The 15,030-nt window shown below is 37.1% G+C and overlaps 1 protein-coding gene across 6 annotated transcripts in view; it reads left to right on the top strand.

Moving 5' to 3' along the window:
- CNOT4 (CCR4-NOT transcription complex subunit 4) overlaps positions 1-15,030 on the top strand; it is a 145,285-nt gene that overhangs the window by 66,299 nt on the left and 63,956 nt on the right. For all 6 annotated transcript variants that reach the window (XM_027573218.2, XM_027573217.2, XM_027573220.2 and 3 more), the window contains exon 3: positions 9,018-9,215. In XM_027573218.2, the coding sequence (XP_027429019.1) occupies positions 9,018-9,215 (198 nt within the window). The remainder of the gene's footprint in view (positions 1-9,017; positions 9,216-15,030) is intronic.

The following is a 15,030-nucleotide window of genomic DNA, read 5'->3' as shown; positions in this document are numbered from 1 at the left end:
GTTTAAGAACAAATTAATAACTTGGAAGATTTTGCTGAGTATTTTTTTTTTGCATCATATAGTACAAAAAGATTTTTAAAAAGCATGAAAGAGAAGTTAAGCAGCATAAAAGATCTGGTTCTAATCTGCTAAGAGAAGGTACAGAAGCAGTGAAATAAGAATGGATGGGAAGGAATAAAGAACCACTAGAAGGAAATTTCTTGTGAAAAGCAGTTGTCCTTAGAAGGGCTGTGTGAGTAGGAGACAAGATGACTGAAAAATATCAACATCTATTAATAGAATTGTAAAATTTTAGAATATCTAGAATAAAGACAAAGTTCTCAAAGCTTATGGGAGGAAAATGCATAGACTACAGAGGAACAAGAATAAAACTGATACTGGTGTTTTTGTTTTATAATGATGGAAAAGAGAAAATAATTGAGAAATTTGTTTTTCCAAATTTTTGAGGGTAAATGACTTGAGGAATTCTCAATTTCATTCACATGTAAAAGCATAATAAAATATTTTCCAGACATAAAAAGATTCATAAGGTTTAATATCCACTATACAGGACAAGTAGAAGAGTTGGTGAGTGTGTAAGGGAAGTAAAGAATGGCCATTGACTGAGATGGGGAAGACCTCAGTAGGGACAGGTTTTTGAGAAGATCAGGAACTCAGCTTTAGACATGTTAAGTTTGAGATTCCTATTAGAAATCTAAATGGAGAAATTGGTTAGGTGAATATTCAGATTTGGTTCTGGTATGGAAATGTAAGTTTGAGAGTTAGCATATAGAATGTATTTATAAAGTAATACTGGATGAGATCACAAGAGAGGGTCAATAGAAAAGATGAGAGATTGTCTAAGGATGGGCATCAAAGTTCTCCAACATTTATAGGGAAAAAAAATCCATATTAAATAATTTTGAGACGACCTCCTTCAGGGTTTCTAAGTTATAATCTTTAGCTGTGGTCTTTACTGTTAAGTCAGACCAGGAGGATTATTTTTGTTTTAACTATAACCTTCTGCTTGGTCTGTGACTATTTGACCTTGCTCCTGCTTGTCTCATGGCTGGAGTGGGTCATGGACAGTAGACGGTGCTGACCACAGAGTCTTGGCTTAGCTTTGCCAGAGAGTGTGCTGAGCACACTTAGCACATGTAGTTATGAAGCTGCCTGTCTTAGTCCCTGACTAAGTCTTTACATCTCTGGAGACCAGCCTCAGTGATTGTGTTAACGCAGGAAGACCTCAAGTGTTGCCCGATGCCTGGAGAAGACCACGAAGCCATTTACACATAGCCCAGCCCTGCTGAAGATGGCCTGCAGAGGCCACTCTGTGAAATGGCAAATCAAGATGATTTAAGTAAACTTGGAGATGCAGGTGGGGAGTTGGTTGAAGCAAGCCCTGATTTGGGTGCACAAATGAAATCTGCTTGTTTATGTAAAGGGCCTCTTTGCTTTAGTATTTTGAGAAGCAGAGAGGTGGGCAGGTTTTACAAACCAAGAAAGTTTAATGTTTCTCTTTGGTCCTAGTTGCCATGCCTAAAAGGATCAGAAAGACCTTCCGTGTTTCCCTAAACTAAGGCATAGGCTACCTGGTCATTCCTTAGATTGTCTTTGTATGTTCTTTTAGTGCAGCATTTCTGAGAAAAATACCTGGTGGAAACAGCAGATGTGGGAACACAGGTCGTATACTGATGTAGCATCATACGGTATTGACTCACGTGGAAGCCAGACTGGCCAAAGAGACGAAAACTCTGACAAAGTTACTGTTATTTTCATCTCAGAAGTAACAGAGGATATTGCATTCATGAAACAAGAACAGGATAGTCTAAAAAAGATTCAGTGAAGGATAAACACTGTTACTAATAATTAAAATATAGCAGAAATAACAACGAAAGAGTTGGAAGACGAATTTGAGAAAATTTCTTAAAAAGTAGTGCAAAAAGACAAAGGAGATATTCTTATTTGATAAATATTCTTATTTGAGAGAAGAGATAACTTTGAGGATCAATCCAGGAGGTCAAATACTAAATAAGTTAGTGTTCTAGAAATAGACCACAGTAATATAGAAGGAAAGTTATTTCAGAAATATGATTGAAGAATATTCCCAAGACCAAAGGATATATTTCCAGATTAAAAAGGCCTATTGAGTGCCAGGCACAAACTATTTTTAAACAGAAAACTGAAAACAAAGAAGTTCTGTAAGCTTCCAAAGAGGAAAAAAGTAGGCTACAAATGAAGATCAGGCATCGGAATCATTTCAGAATTCTCAAAAGCAAGACTTGAAGACTGAAGATATTTCTGAAGGAAATTTATTTTCATCCTGGAACTCCATATCTTCCTGTTAAGTGTGAAGGTACATGAAAAGACCTTTTCAGACGTGAAAGATCTCGAATTTTTTTTTTTTTTTAATCTTCCGTGCATTCTCTCTCAGGAATCTACTGCAGAATATGCCCCTCCCATGAAGGAATGAAGAAAAGAGAATACATGGGATAAAGGACAGAGGTGACCAAGTACATGGGATAAAGGACAGAGGTGACCAAGTACCGGAGCGATGCAGTGGGATCCTGAGATGGCGGGAAAGAGGGCAGCCAGTACAGAATATGGCAGACCAGAAAGTTGCAAGAGAAGGTCTCTACAAAAAGATAAAATTGAGAGAAACTTGGTGTTTTAAAAGAGAATTGTGTTGTGAGGCCATTTCAACATTTGGAGGAGATTTGATGGTTGAATCTAATCAGACGGTTAACTCTAGGGGAAACAAAAAGCTGTACAAGAAAAGTAAAGTAATCATATTATGCTGCCATGGCTCAGATATGTTGTAGGGGTTGAGATTCCCCCCCCCCATACACATATATTGTTACAGCATCATTTGTAGAAAAGACTCTCTCTTCAGTACTGAATGGTTTTGAACTCTTTCTTAAAATCCGTTGCTCATAAATGTGTAAGTTCATTTCTGTCATCCACAGACAATTGTTTCTATCCTTATGCCAATACCATACTGTCTTGATTACTCTAAGTCTTCAAATCAGGTATGATAAACCTTTCAACTTTGTTATTCTTTATAGAATTTATTTTGGGTATCTAAGACCTTAGCATTTCCACATAAGGTTTTTAATTAGTTTGTAATTTTGTACAAAAAACCTACTGGGCTTTTGATTGAACTTGAATAAACAGGTCAGTTTGAGGAAAAATGACATCTTGAAAATGGTGGCTCATCTCGTTCATAAATAAGGTTTATCTTTCCAGTTTTCTAGGTTTTAAACATTTATAAAACCATGTTCTGTAGTTTTCAGCATATGGAGTAGTATAGCATGTTTTGTTATATATTTATCTGTAACTTTTATGTTTTCTGAGCTTCAACATAATGATATTTTAAAAATTCCATTTTCCAGTTCATACAGAGAATAATTGATTTTGTTAAATAGATTACTTAGGCTTTTCTACATAGATGATCATGTCTTCTGTGAATAAAGACAGTTTTACTTCTTTTCCAACCTTTATGTTTTTAAATTATTTTTCTTGCCTTATCGCACTGGGTAAGCGCTCCAGTAGAGCATTGGAATAAAGTGCTAAGAACAATTATCTTTGTTCCCAATTTCAGTGGGAAGCATTATTTCACAATAAGTATGTTCCTGGCTGTGTTTTTTGTAGATGGTTTTTTATCAGGTTGAGGACGTTTTCTTTGCTTACTGAGAGTTTTTATCACGAGTGGGTGTTGCATTTTGTCAAATGCCTTTTCTGTTTCTTTTGAAATCATCATGTGTTTTCTCCTTCATTTTGTTGAAATGGTGATTTAGGTTGATTGATTTTTGAATCAACCTTCCCTTCCAAGGATAAACCTCATTTGATGATGATAAATTACCCTTTTTCTTTTCAATTTGCTAATGTTTTCAGAAAGATTTTTATGTCTGTGTCATGAGAGGTTTTTATCTTGTTTTTTTATTTAATTTATTTTATTTTATTTATATTGTTTTTAGATTTGGTATCAAACTAATACTCGCTTCATAAAATGGGTTAGGAAATGTTTCCTTGTCCTCTGTATTCTGAAAAAGTTTACATGTGATTGGTATTACTTCTTTTTTATTTCCTCCCCAAATTCATTATTGACCTGGACTCTATCAGAGTGTCTTTATTGGAGAGCTGCCTATGGGAACTGGCTATCACAGGATTCCTCTATGTAGATTTCTGGAATTCTTTTTGGACTAGTTCCTGCTTTGTGATATTTTGCCCCATAAATTTCAGTTGCCTCAGCCTCTTCAGGTTTTGATCACTTTCCTCTCTGCTCAGTGTGATTGTTGGACCCAGCCAGCGTCCAGTAAGTGCTGGCAGAGCAGAAAGCTAGGATGGTTTTCACTCATGGTTTTCACCTGTCTCATTTCTTTTTTCTCAGTAGTCACGGATTTGCTGTTCATTACCTATATTGTTTGATGTCTGAAAACAGTTCTTTCATATATTTTGTCTTGTTTTCTAGTTGTTTATGCTAGTAGGCCTGGTCTGTTACTATCTCCTCTGTCACGGCTGAAGGTAGAAATGTATAAGTAACATTTGAACTTTATAATAATGTAATTGTGAATGTTGACCTAACCAAAATTAGGGTGGAAGGTTAGAAAGTAGACTTGGGATGTATGGTTAGCCTGGGTGAAAGAAACCTATATTGTCAATTTGTATGATGTGATAATATGTAGAACTGAAAAAGCAAGAGGTAGCCATACAAGCATCTTATTTAATGATGTGATAGTAAATGACAAAATAATGATCTAAAAGAGTCTAACAGGATTATTTCCAGGGAGAGGCAACTGGTTCAGGGAAAGAAGAAAATGAGAGATTATTCTTTTCCCCAGTAAACCTTGTAGAACTGTTTGACTAGAAACATATACAGAAAATTATCAGTGAAACTACGGAAATCATAGGAAAGAAGGTATAATAGTACTGGTATTAGTCATAATCAAATTTAAGATCAAACACATTTTAAAAGGGAAAAGAGGAATTTTTTAATTGCTAAGTGTCCATAGAGTCATGGAATTTTATTTACTTAACAGTAGCTCTTTGAAGTATATTGAGCTGATACAAATACCAGGAGAAACTGTATCCATATCCATAATGGAGAGAATTCTAACTTCTATATTTTAGAGTTTGATAGATGAAATAGACCCAAAAAAAGGAAATGGAAAAAAAAATTTTTTTGAAGATTTTATTTATTTGTCAGAGAGAGCACAAGCAGGGAGAGCGGCAGGCAGAGGGAGAAGCAGGCTCCCTACTGAGGAAGGAGCCCGATGTGGGACTCGATCCCAGGACCCTGGGATCATGACCTGAGCTGAAGGCAGATACTGAGAGACCTGGGCATCCCAGGAAATGGAAAATTGAATAACACGATTAGCAAGCATGTGTGCTTGTACATGCACACAACTTTGTACAAATTAATATAAAACTTTGTTGTTTTTTTTTAATTTATTTATAATCTCTACACCCAACATGTTTGGTGTTTTGTTTTGTTTTTTTGGCAGCAGATCATATATTTGTTTAAACAGATAAGCATTATTGTTTTTAAATCTGTATCAGATAATTCCAGTAGCTAAAGTCTGTGAGGAATGTTTCTACTGGTTGTTCATGTTGTTTTATTTCTTTGTGTGCTTGGTTATATCTATGCCTGCTTCTTGGTTGTTGTCCCTGAATTATTTGTAGAGTTGTCCAGGACCTAAGGTATTTTTGCCCTCCTCTAGAGAAACTTTCATTTGTCTTCTGCTGGATCCTATAAACAATGCTGTTAGAGGTGCCTCAAGCATAATGGGCGCTGGTGGGGCCAAGTATAAAGTTCTAAGGTCCCTAGGATGCAAATTTTCCGGAAGGTTGGTTTCAGCAACTTCTTCAGGATGTTTTTCTTCTATCCCCATTTTTCTTGTTCTGACCTGTCTGTAGTTTGTTCTTATCCTGAGACTGAAAGAGTCTTTTGGGGGACGGGCTGGGTCTCAGCTTAACATGGGGTTGAGTTCCCCAAAGACTCTTCACCTTGGGCTAGCCCTGGGCTTTGAATGCTGACCCTCCCTTCCCATTTGTTGTTACACAGATTTACACTTACTCTCTGGATTTTGACTTTTATATAGAAGTTGGCTTGGGACTTCCCCACTGCAGATCATTACTGTTTCTAAGATATTGGTTAAAAAACAAAACTTTATATAGTATTTTTCATTGCTTCTAGGAGGAGGAAAAGTTAAGGCTGTGCATGCGTTTATTGGAAAACAAAGAACAAAAAATAAATTAGCTTATTTCTAGGTTAAGAAACCAAAAAAGAATAGTAAACATTGTGACAGTGGAAGCAGGGATTAAGCAGAATTTGGTGAAATAGAAAAAAAGTAGCATTTCAATAAAAGTTAGAGCTGGTTCTCTGAAAGACAATAAAATAAACTCTTGGCAAGTCTCATTGGAAAATAAAGAGAAAAAACATAAAAGATACATTAGAAATAAAAGTGGGACCATAACTACACACATGAAAAAAAGTAAGTGATTACACTAGAGACTATAAATCATCATAATTAATGGTTTGTCCGTTTATCGTCAGATTAACACTATTAAAAATATTTTACACATTAAAACTGCCACATGCCACAGGTGCCATATTTTGCATTAGTTTGATATATAACACACAATAATATATTTAAAGAAAAATTTCCCACTTGTACTTTTTCATTTGACGCTATATTCCTAGAAAATTAAGTTTAGTATACGTGTTTCAGTCAAAAAGTAAACCACATGTATTTTTCGTCTCCCGTTTTTAGTCTTTCTCCCTTGCTTATCTCTTTGTACTGGCTTATTAATGTTGTGCCATTGGGTTTGTGGAGTAGGTGTTTCTGGTGGTGTGTGTGTGTGCTGGAGCAGCTGTCATGGAGTGCATGCTTTTCCAACGTTTTCTGGAGCCTTGAAAAGTTAAGATTTTTTTAAAAGAAAAATTAACCGTGCTAAATTCTCTGTTCTAGAGAGTAGCTTGGCGTTCATTTGGCAAATATTTATTGAGTGCCTAAAATGTGCATTTCTAGCTTCATATTTCATCCTGGAGAAAGACTTCAGGTCATGCAAAAGTCACACGAGTTACCAAGTCAGCTGTTTTATATGCCTCCTACTCACAAGTCAGTTCCAGTATGCCAAATAGGACCAATTAGCTGGAAGATTCAGATTTTTATTTTATTATTTTTATTCAGATTTTTGAATGTGGAAATCAAATGGTATGGGTGCTTGTGTCTTCTAGGACCACTAAGAGTTATGTCTGAATATTTAAGAATGGGATTTTTGGAGACCTTATGATACTACCAGTAGAAGCTGAGGAACATAAAAGAGAAGTCTCACTTTCTTAATTGCCTTCAGCATTAATCTGAGTGTGTTGACAAATTCGAGGGTTTTTATTTTTGTGTTTTACTTATGTATGAAAAGATGAAAGTACCTTTATGTTAAAAGCATAGCAAGATTTCAGGCTTTTGAATACTGTCTCCACTCTACCTTGTTCCTGCTTTTTTTCTTGATGACATCATTTCTGTTAGTCCCTACTCCTATATTCTGATAGATACAATTTCCTGTTTCTGGGATCTCTTCATATCCACTTAGATATGATCTTTCATTTATTATTAACTATTTATGTTTTAGGCGGGGAGGGGCACAGGGAGAGAGAGAATCTTAAGCAGGCTCTACACCCAGCATGGAGCCTGATGTAGGGCTTGATTTCACAACCCTGAGATCATGACCTGAGCTGAAATCAAGAGTCGAACATTTAGCCGACTGAGCCACCCAGGCGTCCCTATTTTTTGATTAGTAGTAATAATAAGTGACTTATTGAATGCTTATGTGTAGGGCACAGTTTTAATCACTTTATAAATGTATATCTCTTCTAACTCTTACAGAAACCCTCTTAATAAGGTACCGTGATTCCTATTTTATAGGAGAGATGACTGAGGCAGGCAACTCACATAACTTATGGCCAAGGTCTCTCAGATAGTAGAGAGGAGCCAAGATTTAAAGCCAGGCAGTGTGATTCCATAGCTCTTATTCAGGCCACCAGTAGCCCTGGCATTAGCAGTAGGAATAAAAGCAATATTGTAAGGACAAGAAAGGGGAAAAAATTACAGCAGTGTAATTGCTAGTATTTATTGAGGGATTACTGTGTGCTATTCATGATGATAATGGCTTTATGAGAGTTACTTTACTTTTACCATTATGCCTCACACTTTAAGATCATTTTCATCTTACTATTGAGGATACTGAGGCATAGAGTTTCATTAACTTGCTTAAGTCCACATGGCTAGTAAGTGTTGGAAACTAAAGTCAAACTCCTGAGCCACAGTATCTATGGATTGTTGTTTATTTGCCCATTTATATTCCTTTTAGATTGACAGTGAATTAAAGAATAAGTACTTCATTAATCTTCTAGCACATAGTAGGTTTTCATTAAATATTTGTGGATTATAATATATAAACCTATGTTTAGATGAGATAAGTTATACTCTTTGCCTCTTACACAGCACCCTGGAAGCTTTCTTTCCTGTCAACTTTGCTAGACACTATAGGGAATTACCACGGTTGTATTTTTTTTTTTTATTATAGAACCTTTGGTGGTTTTTTTTTTTTTAAAGATTTTATTTATTTATTTGACAGAGAGAGAGATAGCGAGAGCAGGAACACAAGCAGGGAGAGTGGGAGAGGGAGACGCAGGCTTCCTGCCGAGCAGGGAGCCTGATGTGGGACCCGATCCCAGGACCCTGGGATCATGACCTGGGCCGAAGGCAGACGCTTAACGACTGAGCCACCCAGACGCCCCTTTGGTGGTGTTTTAAGTTTTAGTGTTAAAAGTGTCTGTGCTAAGCTCTAAAAAAATAAGTATTTTAAAAACTTTTATCTTAAATTTATTAAAAATATTTTAAGCAATTAAAAGATTTAGGAAAAGGGAGATGTAACAAATAACCACATACCTGTCATCCAGAATGATAATTGGTTTTCATATAGCTTATTTCTTTCCTTATTTAATGCTAACTTCTATGTTTGTTTTGTGCTTAAAGCCATATCCAGAAGACCCAGCAGTTTATAAACCACTCTCCCAGGAAGAATTGCAAAGGATAAAGAATGAGAAAAAACAGAAACAGAATGAGAGAAAACAGAAAATATCAGAAAACCGCAAACATTTGGCTAGTGTACGTGTTGTACAAAAAAACCTCGTCTTTGTTGTAGGTCTCTCTCAGCGCCTAGCAGACCCAGAGGTAAGTCCTCTTTTGTTTTCTTTCTCAACTTGACATTTTTTTTTTCTTTTTTGCCTATCTTATTTGGAAATAACAGCTAACCTTGCCTATTTGCAGGATTCCCCTGAAATTAAAACTTAGGAGAGAATGGGAAATGATTTTTTAATTATCTCTAAGAATCCAATGATCAGTTGTGATCTTAGGCAAGCGTCTTAATCTTTCTTGGCCTCATTTTCTTCAGTTGTAAAACGAGGCAGTTGAACTAGATCTCTGAAATCTCCTTTAGTGCAATAATCTATGAAAGTTGGATAATGGTTCTATTTTGCTATTCAGGCTAACATGTGACATGACTACTCGGTTTCTTTCCTCTTTTCTGCAGCTATATAAGGATCACAGTGGACATGCAGTTACATGAACCCACTAGAGATCTGTATTTTTTTTTAATCCTGTCCACATAGTGATTCTTGGTTATTGAACAGTTATAGACCTGCTGCTCCACATTCATTTTAAGCCAATTTTGGGGAAAGAATTGATTGAAGGAAAATAATGGACCAGGTTCTTTGTCATTTGTTTGGAGGCAGGGGAGGCCTTAATCCTTTTGTTCATAACCTCTTTTTTTCTCCTTTCACCACCTGCATTGAAGAGTAATGTTGAGCTTATAACTTTCCCTGATACCCTTGGATGTACATCTGCTAATTTTCAGTTTCTCATGTAGTAGGAGGTGCTGACTAGATTGATGGGAGAGCAGGTAGAAGCTGATTGACAGCCAGAGTGTTTGCTTCAGTAGGAGAGAGTTGGATTTGGGGGGTCTACCAAAAGTACTCCTTGAGAAGGGTTTTGGAGTAATGCTCATCATCATGGTACCCTAAGAGGGAGGATTATAGTGAATATGCTTAGGGAGGTGGGACTCTTCAGACTTGGCTAAGTGGGCAAAGGCCCCCACGGAAGGAAACTTAAAGGAGTCTAAAAATTGATTTTGTAAAAATCAATTTAGAGAGAATAATACATATTTATTAATGACGAGTTTACTATGTAATTGAGTCTGTAAAGGGCTTCAGGATCAGTAGAAGAGAAAGTCAGGGAGACCTTACTAAGAAAGCCTTTATCATTGGCAATAAACACAGAAGCAACTCCAGAATTACTTGGACTTAAGTCCGGGGTTACTGGCATCAGTGGGCAGCATGAATCCTTCAGGAAACGATGTTCTTTCCAAAGCCAAAGGGGGCTGATCTAGAGATCTACAGGAAAAGACTTCAGTAAGAGCTGTTAAGGATGAGAGCTCATTTTAGGCCTATGACTCAACCTCTGCAGCCAGTTCTTTCTTGTTTTTAATTCCTCAGGCAGGCAAAATCCCACTTCCCCTGTGACCATTTTCTTGAACACCACTACAACTCTATACACCAGTCCTTCTGTCTTCCCCTTTCAGCTCTACCTTTTTTCTAATCAGAGGGCACTTCTTGCCTCTGCAAGTTTTTTATTTTATCTGTCTCTGTTTACTCCTACTAATCTTATTGATTAGAATCTACTTTGGCATTTCTGAAACTGCTATTCTAGTAAACTAATGGAACTTTTATTTTGATTTGACGACTCTTGAATATGCATGTACTTGATTTTGTTAATACATCCTGCCTGGATCCTGTCACCTATAGTACTGGAGGCATATGGGGAGCAGCCCCTGAAAGCTGGCTAAAATTAAGCCATAGTCTCAGTCTGGTGTTTGGATTATAGGTTTTCTACCTCCTCTTTAGATTCTGTGATTTGTTTTTATTTACTTACAGAGGTTTCTTATTTCCACTTCAAATGACATGACTCCAGTAACATTAATCTGAAGAACTATTACACAAAAAAAATTAATCTAGGTGGTATCTAGTGAGAGAGGGGTACTTTATCATGAATCTAAATGTGCCTTGAAAAAACACTCTACTTGTTTTATACTTTTGAAATCATTATTGCCTGGTGAGAGGACAGTGAATTTTTTTAAACATTCATTTCTCTCATTTATTTCTCTTGAAACTCTAGGAAGACCAAAGACCAGTGTTTTATTTATTCAGTCCTACCACTTCGAAATAATATAACAAATTCTCTTAATTTATTGTATAATCTTTTCAGTTCGGAAAACTGAAAAGTTGGCTTTATTAGAAAACTTGGTTTCAAGTTGTTAGTGTAACTTTCAGGTCAAAGAAAATCTCTATTTACTTATTTTTGGACGATGAACAATTTGATATTTGACTGAATTCCGATTAGCAAAACAGGAGAGTTTAGGGAAAATTCAGGCTTATTTGAAAATAACTTTTGTGCATCAGAAAACTTAATACCAAGATTGATTGTCAAATGTATTCCTCTGTTGATCAATAAAATATATATATTTTTTAAGGTTTTATTTAAGAGAGCGTGAGCTCAAGTGGGGGAGGAGTAGAGAGAGAGGGATTAGCAGACTCCCTGCTGAGCAGGGAGCCCACTGGGTTTCCGGGATCATGACCTGAGCCAAAGGCAGATGCTTAACCAACTGAGCCACCCAGGTTCCCCCCAAAAAATCTATTTTAGAAGATCTGGTAGGTAATTAGAGGCAGTGATTAGAGGTAATCATCTTCCAAATCCTAAAATTTCAGATTTGCTGGAACCTAATTCATTCATTTTATGAATTAACTCTTGAATACTTACCATGTTTTAGGTACTTTGATGTTGGAAATAAAATAATTCAGCTAGCCAGACTCGTTCTCTACCCTTAACTAACTTACAGACTATTGGTAAGACAGGATTTAAGTACTTTTTTTTTTAAGATTTTATTTATTTATTTGAGAGAGAGAGACAGAGATAGTGACAGAGAGCACAAGTGGGGATTAGAGGGAGAAGCAGGCTTCCCGCGGAGCAGGGAGCCCGATGTGGGGCTCGATCCCAGGACCCTGGGATCATGACCTGAGCCGAAGGCAGACGCTTAATGACTGAGCCACCCAGGCGCCCTAAATTTAAGTACTTACAAGTGTGCTGGGGATTTATAAACAGGGAAGTACAGAGTTTTTTGGGATACATATAATAGTGGGGAACTTGGCTAGTATAGAAATCCACAAAAAGCCTCCCAGAGGAAAGGATAAATTAAGAATTACTAGAGATTGGCTAGGCAGCAAATAAGGACAGGAGTGTCTCAGGTATGTGGTGGTCCAAGAGGCAGCTTGTTTGAGGAACTAAAAGACTTAAAAGACAGAACCATGATATTTTACAAATGAGAAATTGAAGCATAGGGAAGTTAAGTGACTTAGTTAAGTGACCTGGGATCACACAGCTACTTCATAGCAGAGCCAGGACTAGGAACCACCCACCTTCCCAACTGACCAGTTTTTTAAAGGTCCTATTCCAATGTATTTTACACTGACACTTGGTCTGTTGTTCATCCATTCCCCTAATTTATCCATTCATCCTTCTGTCTCTTACCAAGTTTATTTTCTCTGTAGTATCCATGACCACTTGACTATGTTACCAAAGAATACATAGGAAGACATTTTAAACATTAGGCATGTCATTGGGCATTTATAACTCTCTCACATGGCTTTTTGTATTCTATATTATTTTTGTTTTGTTTTGTTTTAAAGATTTTATTTGTTTATTTGACAGAGAGAGAGGAAAGAGGGAACACAAGCAGGGGGAGTGGGAGAGGGAGAAGCAGGCTTCCCACTGAGCAGGGATCCCGATGCGGGGCTCGATCCCAGGCCCCTGGGATCATGACCTGAGCCGAAGGCAGACGCTTAACGACTGAGCCACCCAGGCACCCTCTATATTACTATTAAAGCTGGCTCACTGTGAAGTAAATATATGATATTTTGAATATATGGACCATGTAGTGATATGCAGGGTGTTTTACCTACTCCCCAGGCTTCTTAATCACTAGAATACTGTTTTGCTAGTTGTATGTTTAGGTAGAATCTGGAGTATTTATTTAACTTAATATAGAAAGTTTAAATTATTTGGGGGCGCCTGGGTGGCTTAGTCGTTAAGCATCTGCCTTCAGCTCAGGTCATGATCTCAGGGGCCTGGGATCGAGCCCCGCATCGGGCTCCCTGCTCAGCGGGAAGCCTGCTTCTCCCTCTCCCCACTCCCCCTGCTTGTGTTCCCTCTCTCGCTATCTCTCTCTCTCTGTCAAATAAATAAATAAAATATTTTTAAGAAAAAGGTTTTAAATTATTTGAATTTCCCTTGCCTGGGCAGGCCATTTCTTATCAGCCATAGGCCATTTTGCTAATACTTTGAGGCCCTCCAATGTTCTTTATCCATGTAATTCTTTTTGTTCAGTGCTGAAACAGTTATTTTTCGGTTAACATTTATTGAGTACTGGGCAGTGTGTAAGACACTGAGTATACACCAGTACAAAGGTAGTCCTTGCTTATTTTCAAACTAACAGTATAATACACTATGAGAAGTACTTTGTGCTGTGGAGGCACAAGAGAGAGCACCCGATCTTGTTGGTGAAGTATGTACTCTTCCACTATCTTTGGGGCGAAGTGCTCCTGGTACAGGAACTGTACAAGTTCTTCAGGATGAGAAAAATGTCGGTATGCAAGTGATTTTTTTTTGGGGGGGGGGCTGGAAGACTAGAGTGCAGTGGTGAGAGATGAGGCTGGTGAGGTTAGTAGTAACATACTATGAAGGGCTTTCTAACCATGCACAGGAGTTTGCACTTTATTCTAAAGGCAGTGGGAACCTGTTGAATGTTCTTAGGAACAGTGACATGGCTAGATTTGTGCTTTGAAAATAATCATTCTGGCTCCAGTGTGACATGTCAGTATAATTATATACAAGTGTTATGTTGTATTGAAGGTTTTATACCCAAATACTGGACAGAAACTGTTTCCGTGAGTTGTTTTCAACCTTATCAGAGCCAGTAACCGTTTTTAAAAATATTTTATAACACTCTTTGACTTCTATGAAGTGATTTCATGATATAAAGAAATAAAAGGAGTAAAAGGGAAATAATTTATAAAAAACTATTTCTACATGTAAAATTTGGGTACCACTACTCTAGAACCTTGCTACTCAAGGTGTGGTTTCTGACCTGGTAGATTAGTATCCCCTGGGTGCTTATTATGTAAAGTCAGGCCCTGCTTCAGAGCTACTAGATCTGAATATGTAATTTAACTGGATCCTTAAATGATTTGTATGCATATTTAAGTTTGGGAAGTACTGTTTTTAAGTACACAATAAAATAGTAAGATGCTTGCATCTGTGTGCAGAATCACTGTGTGACACCTACAAAGGCAGATTGTTATAGATATATGTATCGGCAATCCAGATACTATGAAAAGCCAATGATGTGATTTTTCTGAAATAACTCTTGGTATAATTCTGAACAAAGCACTTGTAGCCGTACCTTAATTACGTATTATTTGCTTTCCTATAAATTCAACATATGTCAAAACTGTAAGGAACTACTTTTGATTTATATATAATGTGGAATTTGTTTCTAGTTTCACTTAATTATAAATAGGTTTCTCAGCTACGTGAATGTCTTGTAGAACATTCAAAAGTTGTGCAGGACAATTCTTTACTGTGCAGGGCTAGCCAGAGCATTGTAAGCCATTCCTGGCTCCCATCCACTTAACATAAGCATGGCCTCCCAGTCATTTTGACAACCTCCCCCAATAAAAGCTCCCACAGATTTTTTAAATGCTCCCTTGAATGCTGCCTTCATTGAGAGCTACTACCATAAACTCAGATGTGATTTGAGATGCTGATGCAGCACAATGTGTGACCAGTCTGAACTCTTTGAAGCAGATATTTTGGTTCTGAAGCCCTGTGCTGAGTTGGTGTACATCCAGTTGGAATATTGAGTGCAGTTCTAAACGCC

This window comes from Zalophus californianus, chromosome 12 (genome assembly GCF_009762305.2).
Source record: "Zalophus californianus isolate mZalCal1 chromosome 12, mZalCal1.pri.v2, whole genome shotgun sequence".
NCBI lineage: Eukaryota > Metazoa > Chordata > Mammalia > Carnivora > Otariidae > Zalophus > Zalophus californianus.
This window is presented reverse-complemented; position numbering and strand designations above follow the sequence as displayed.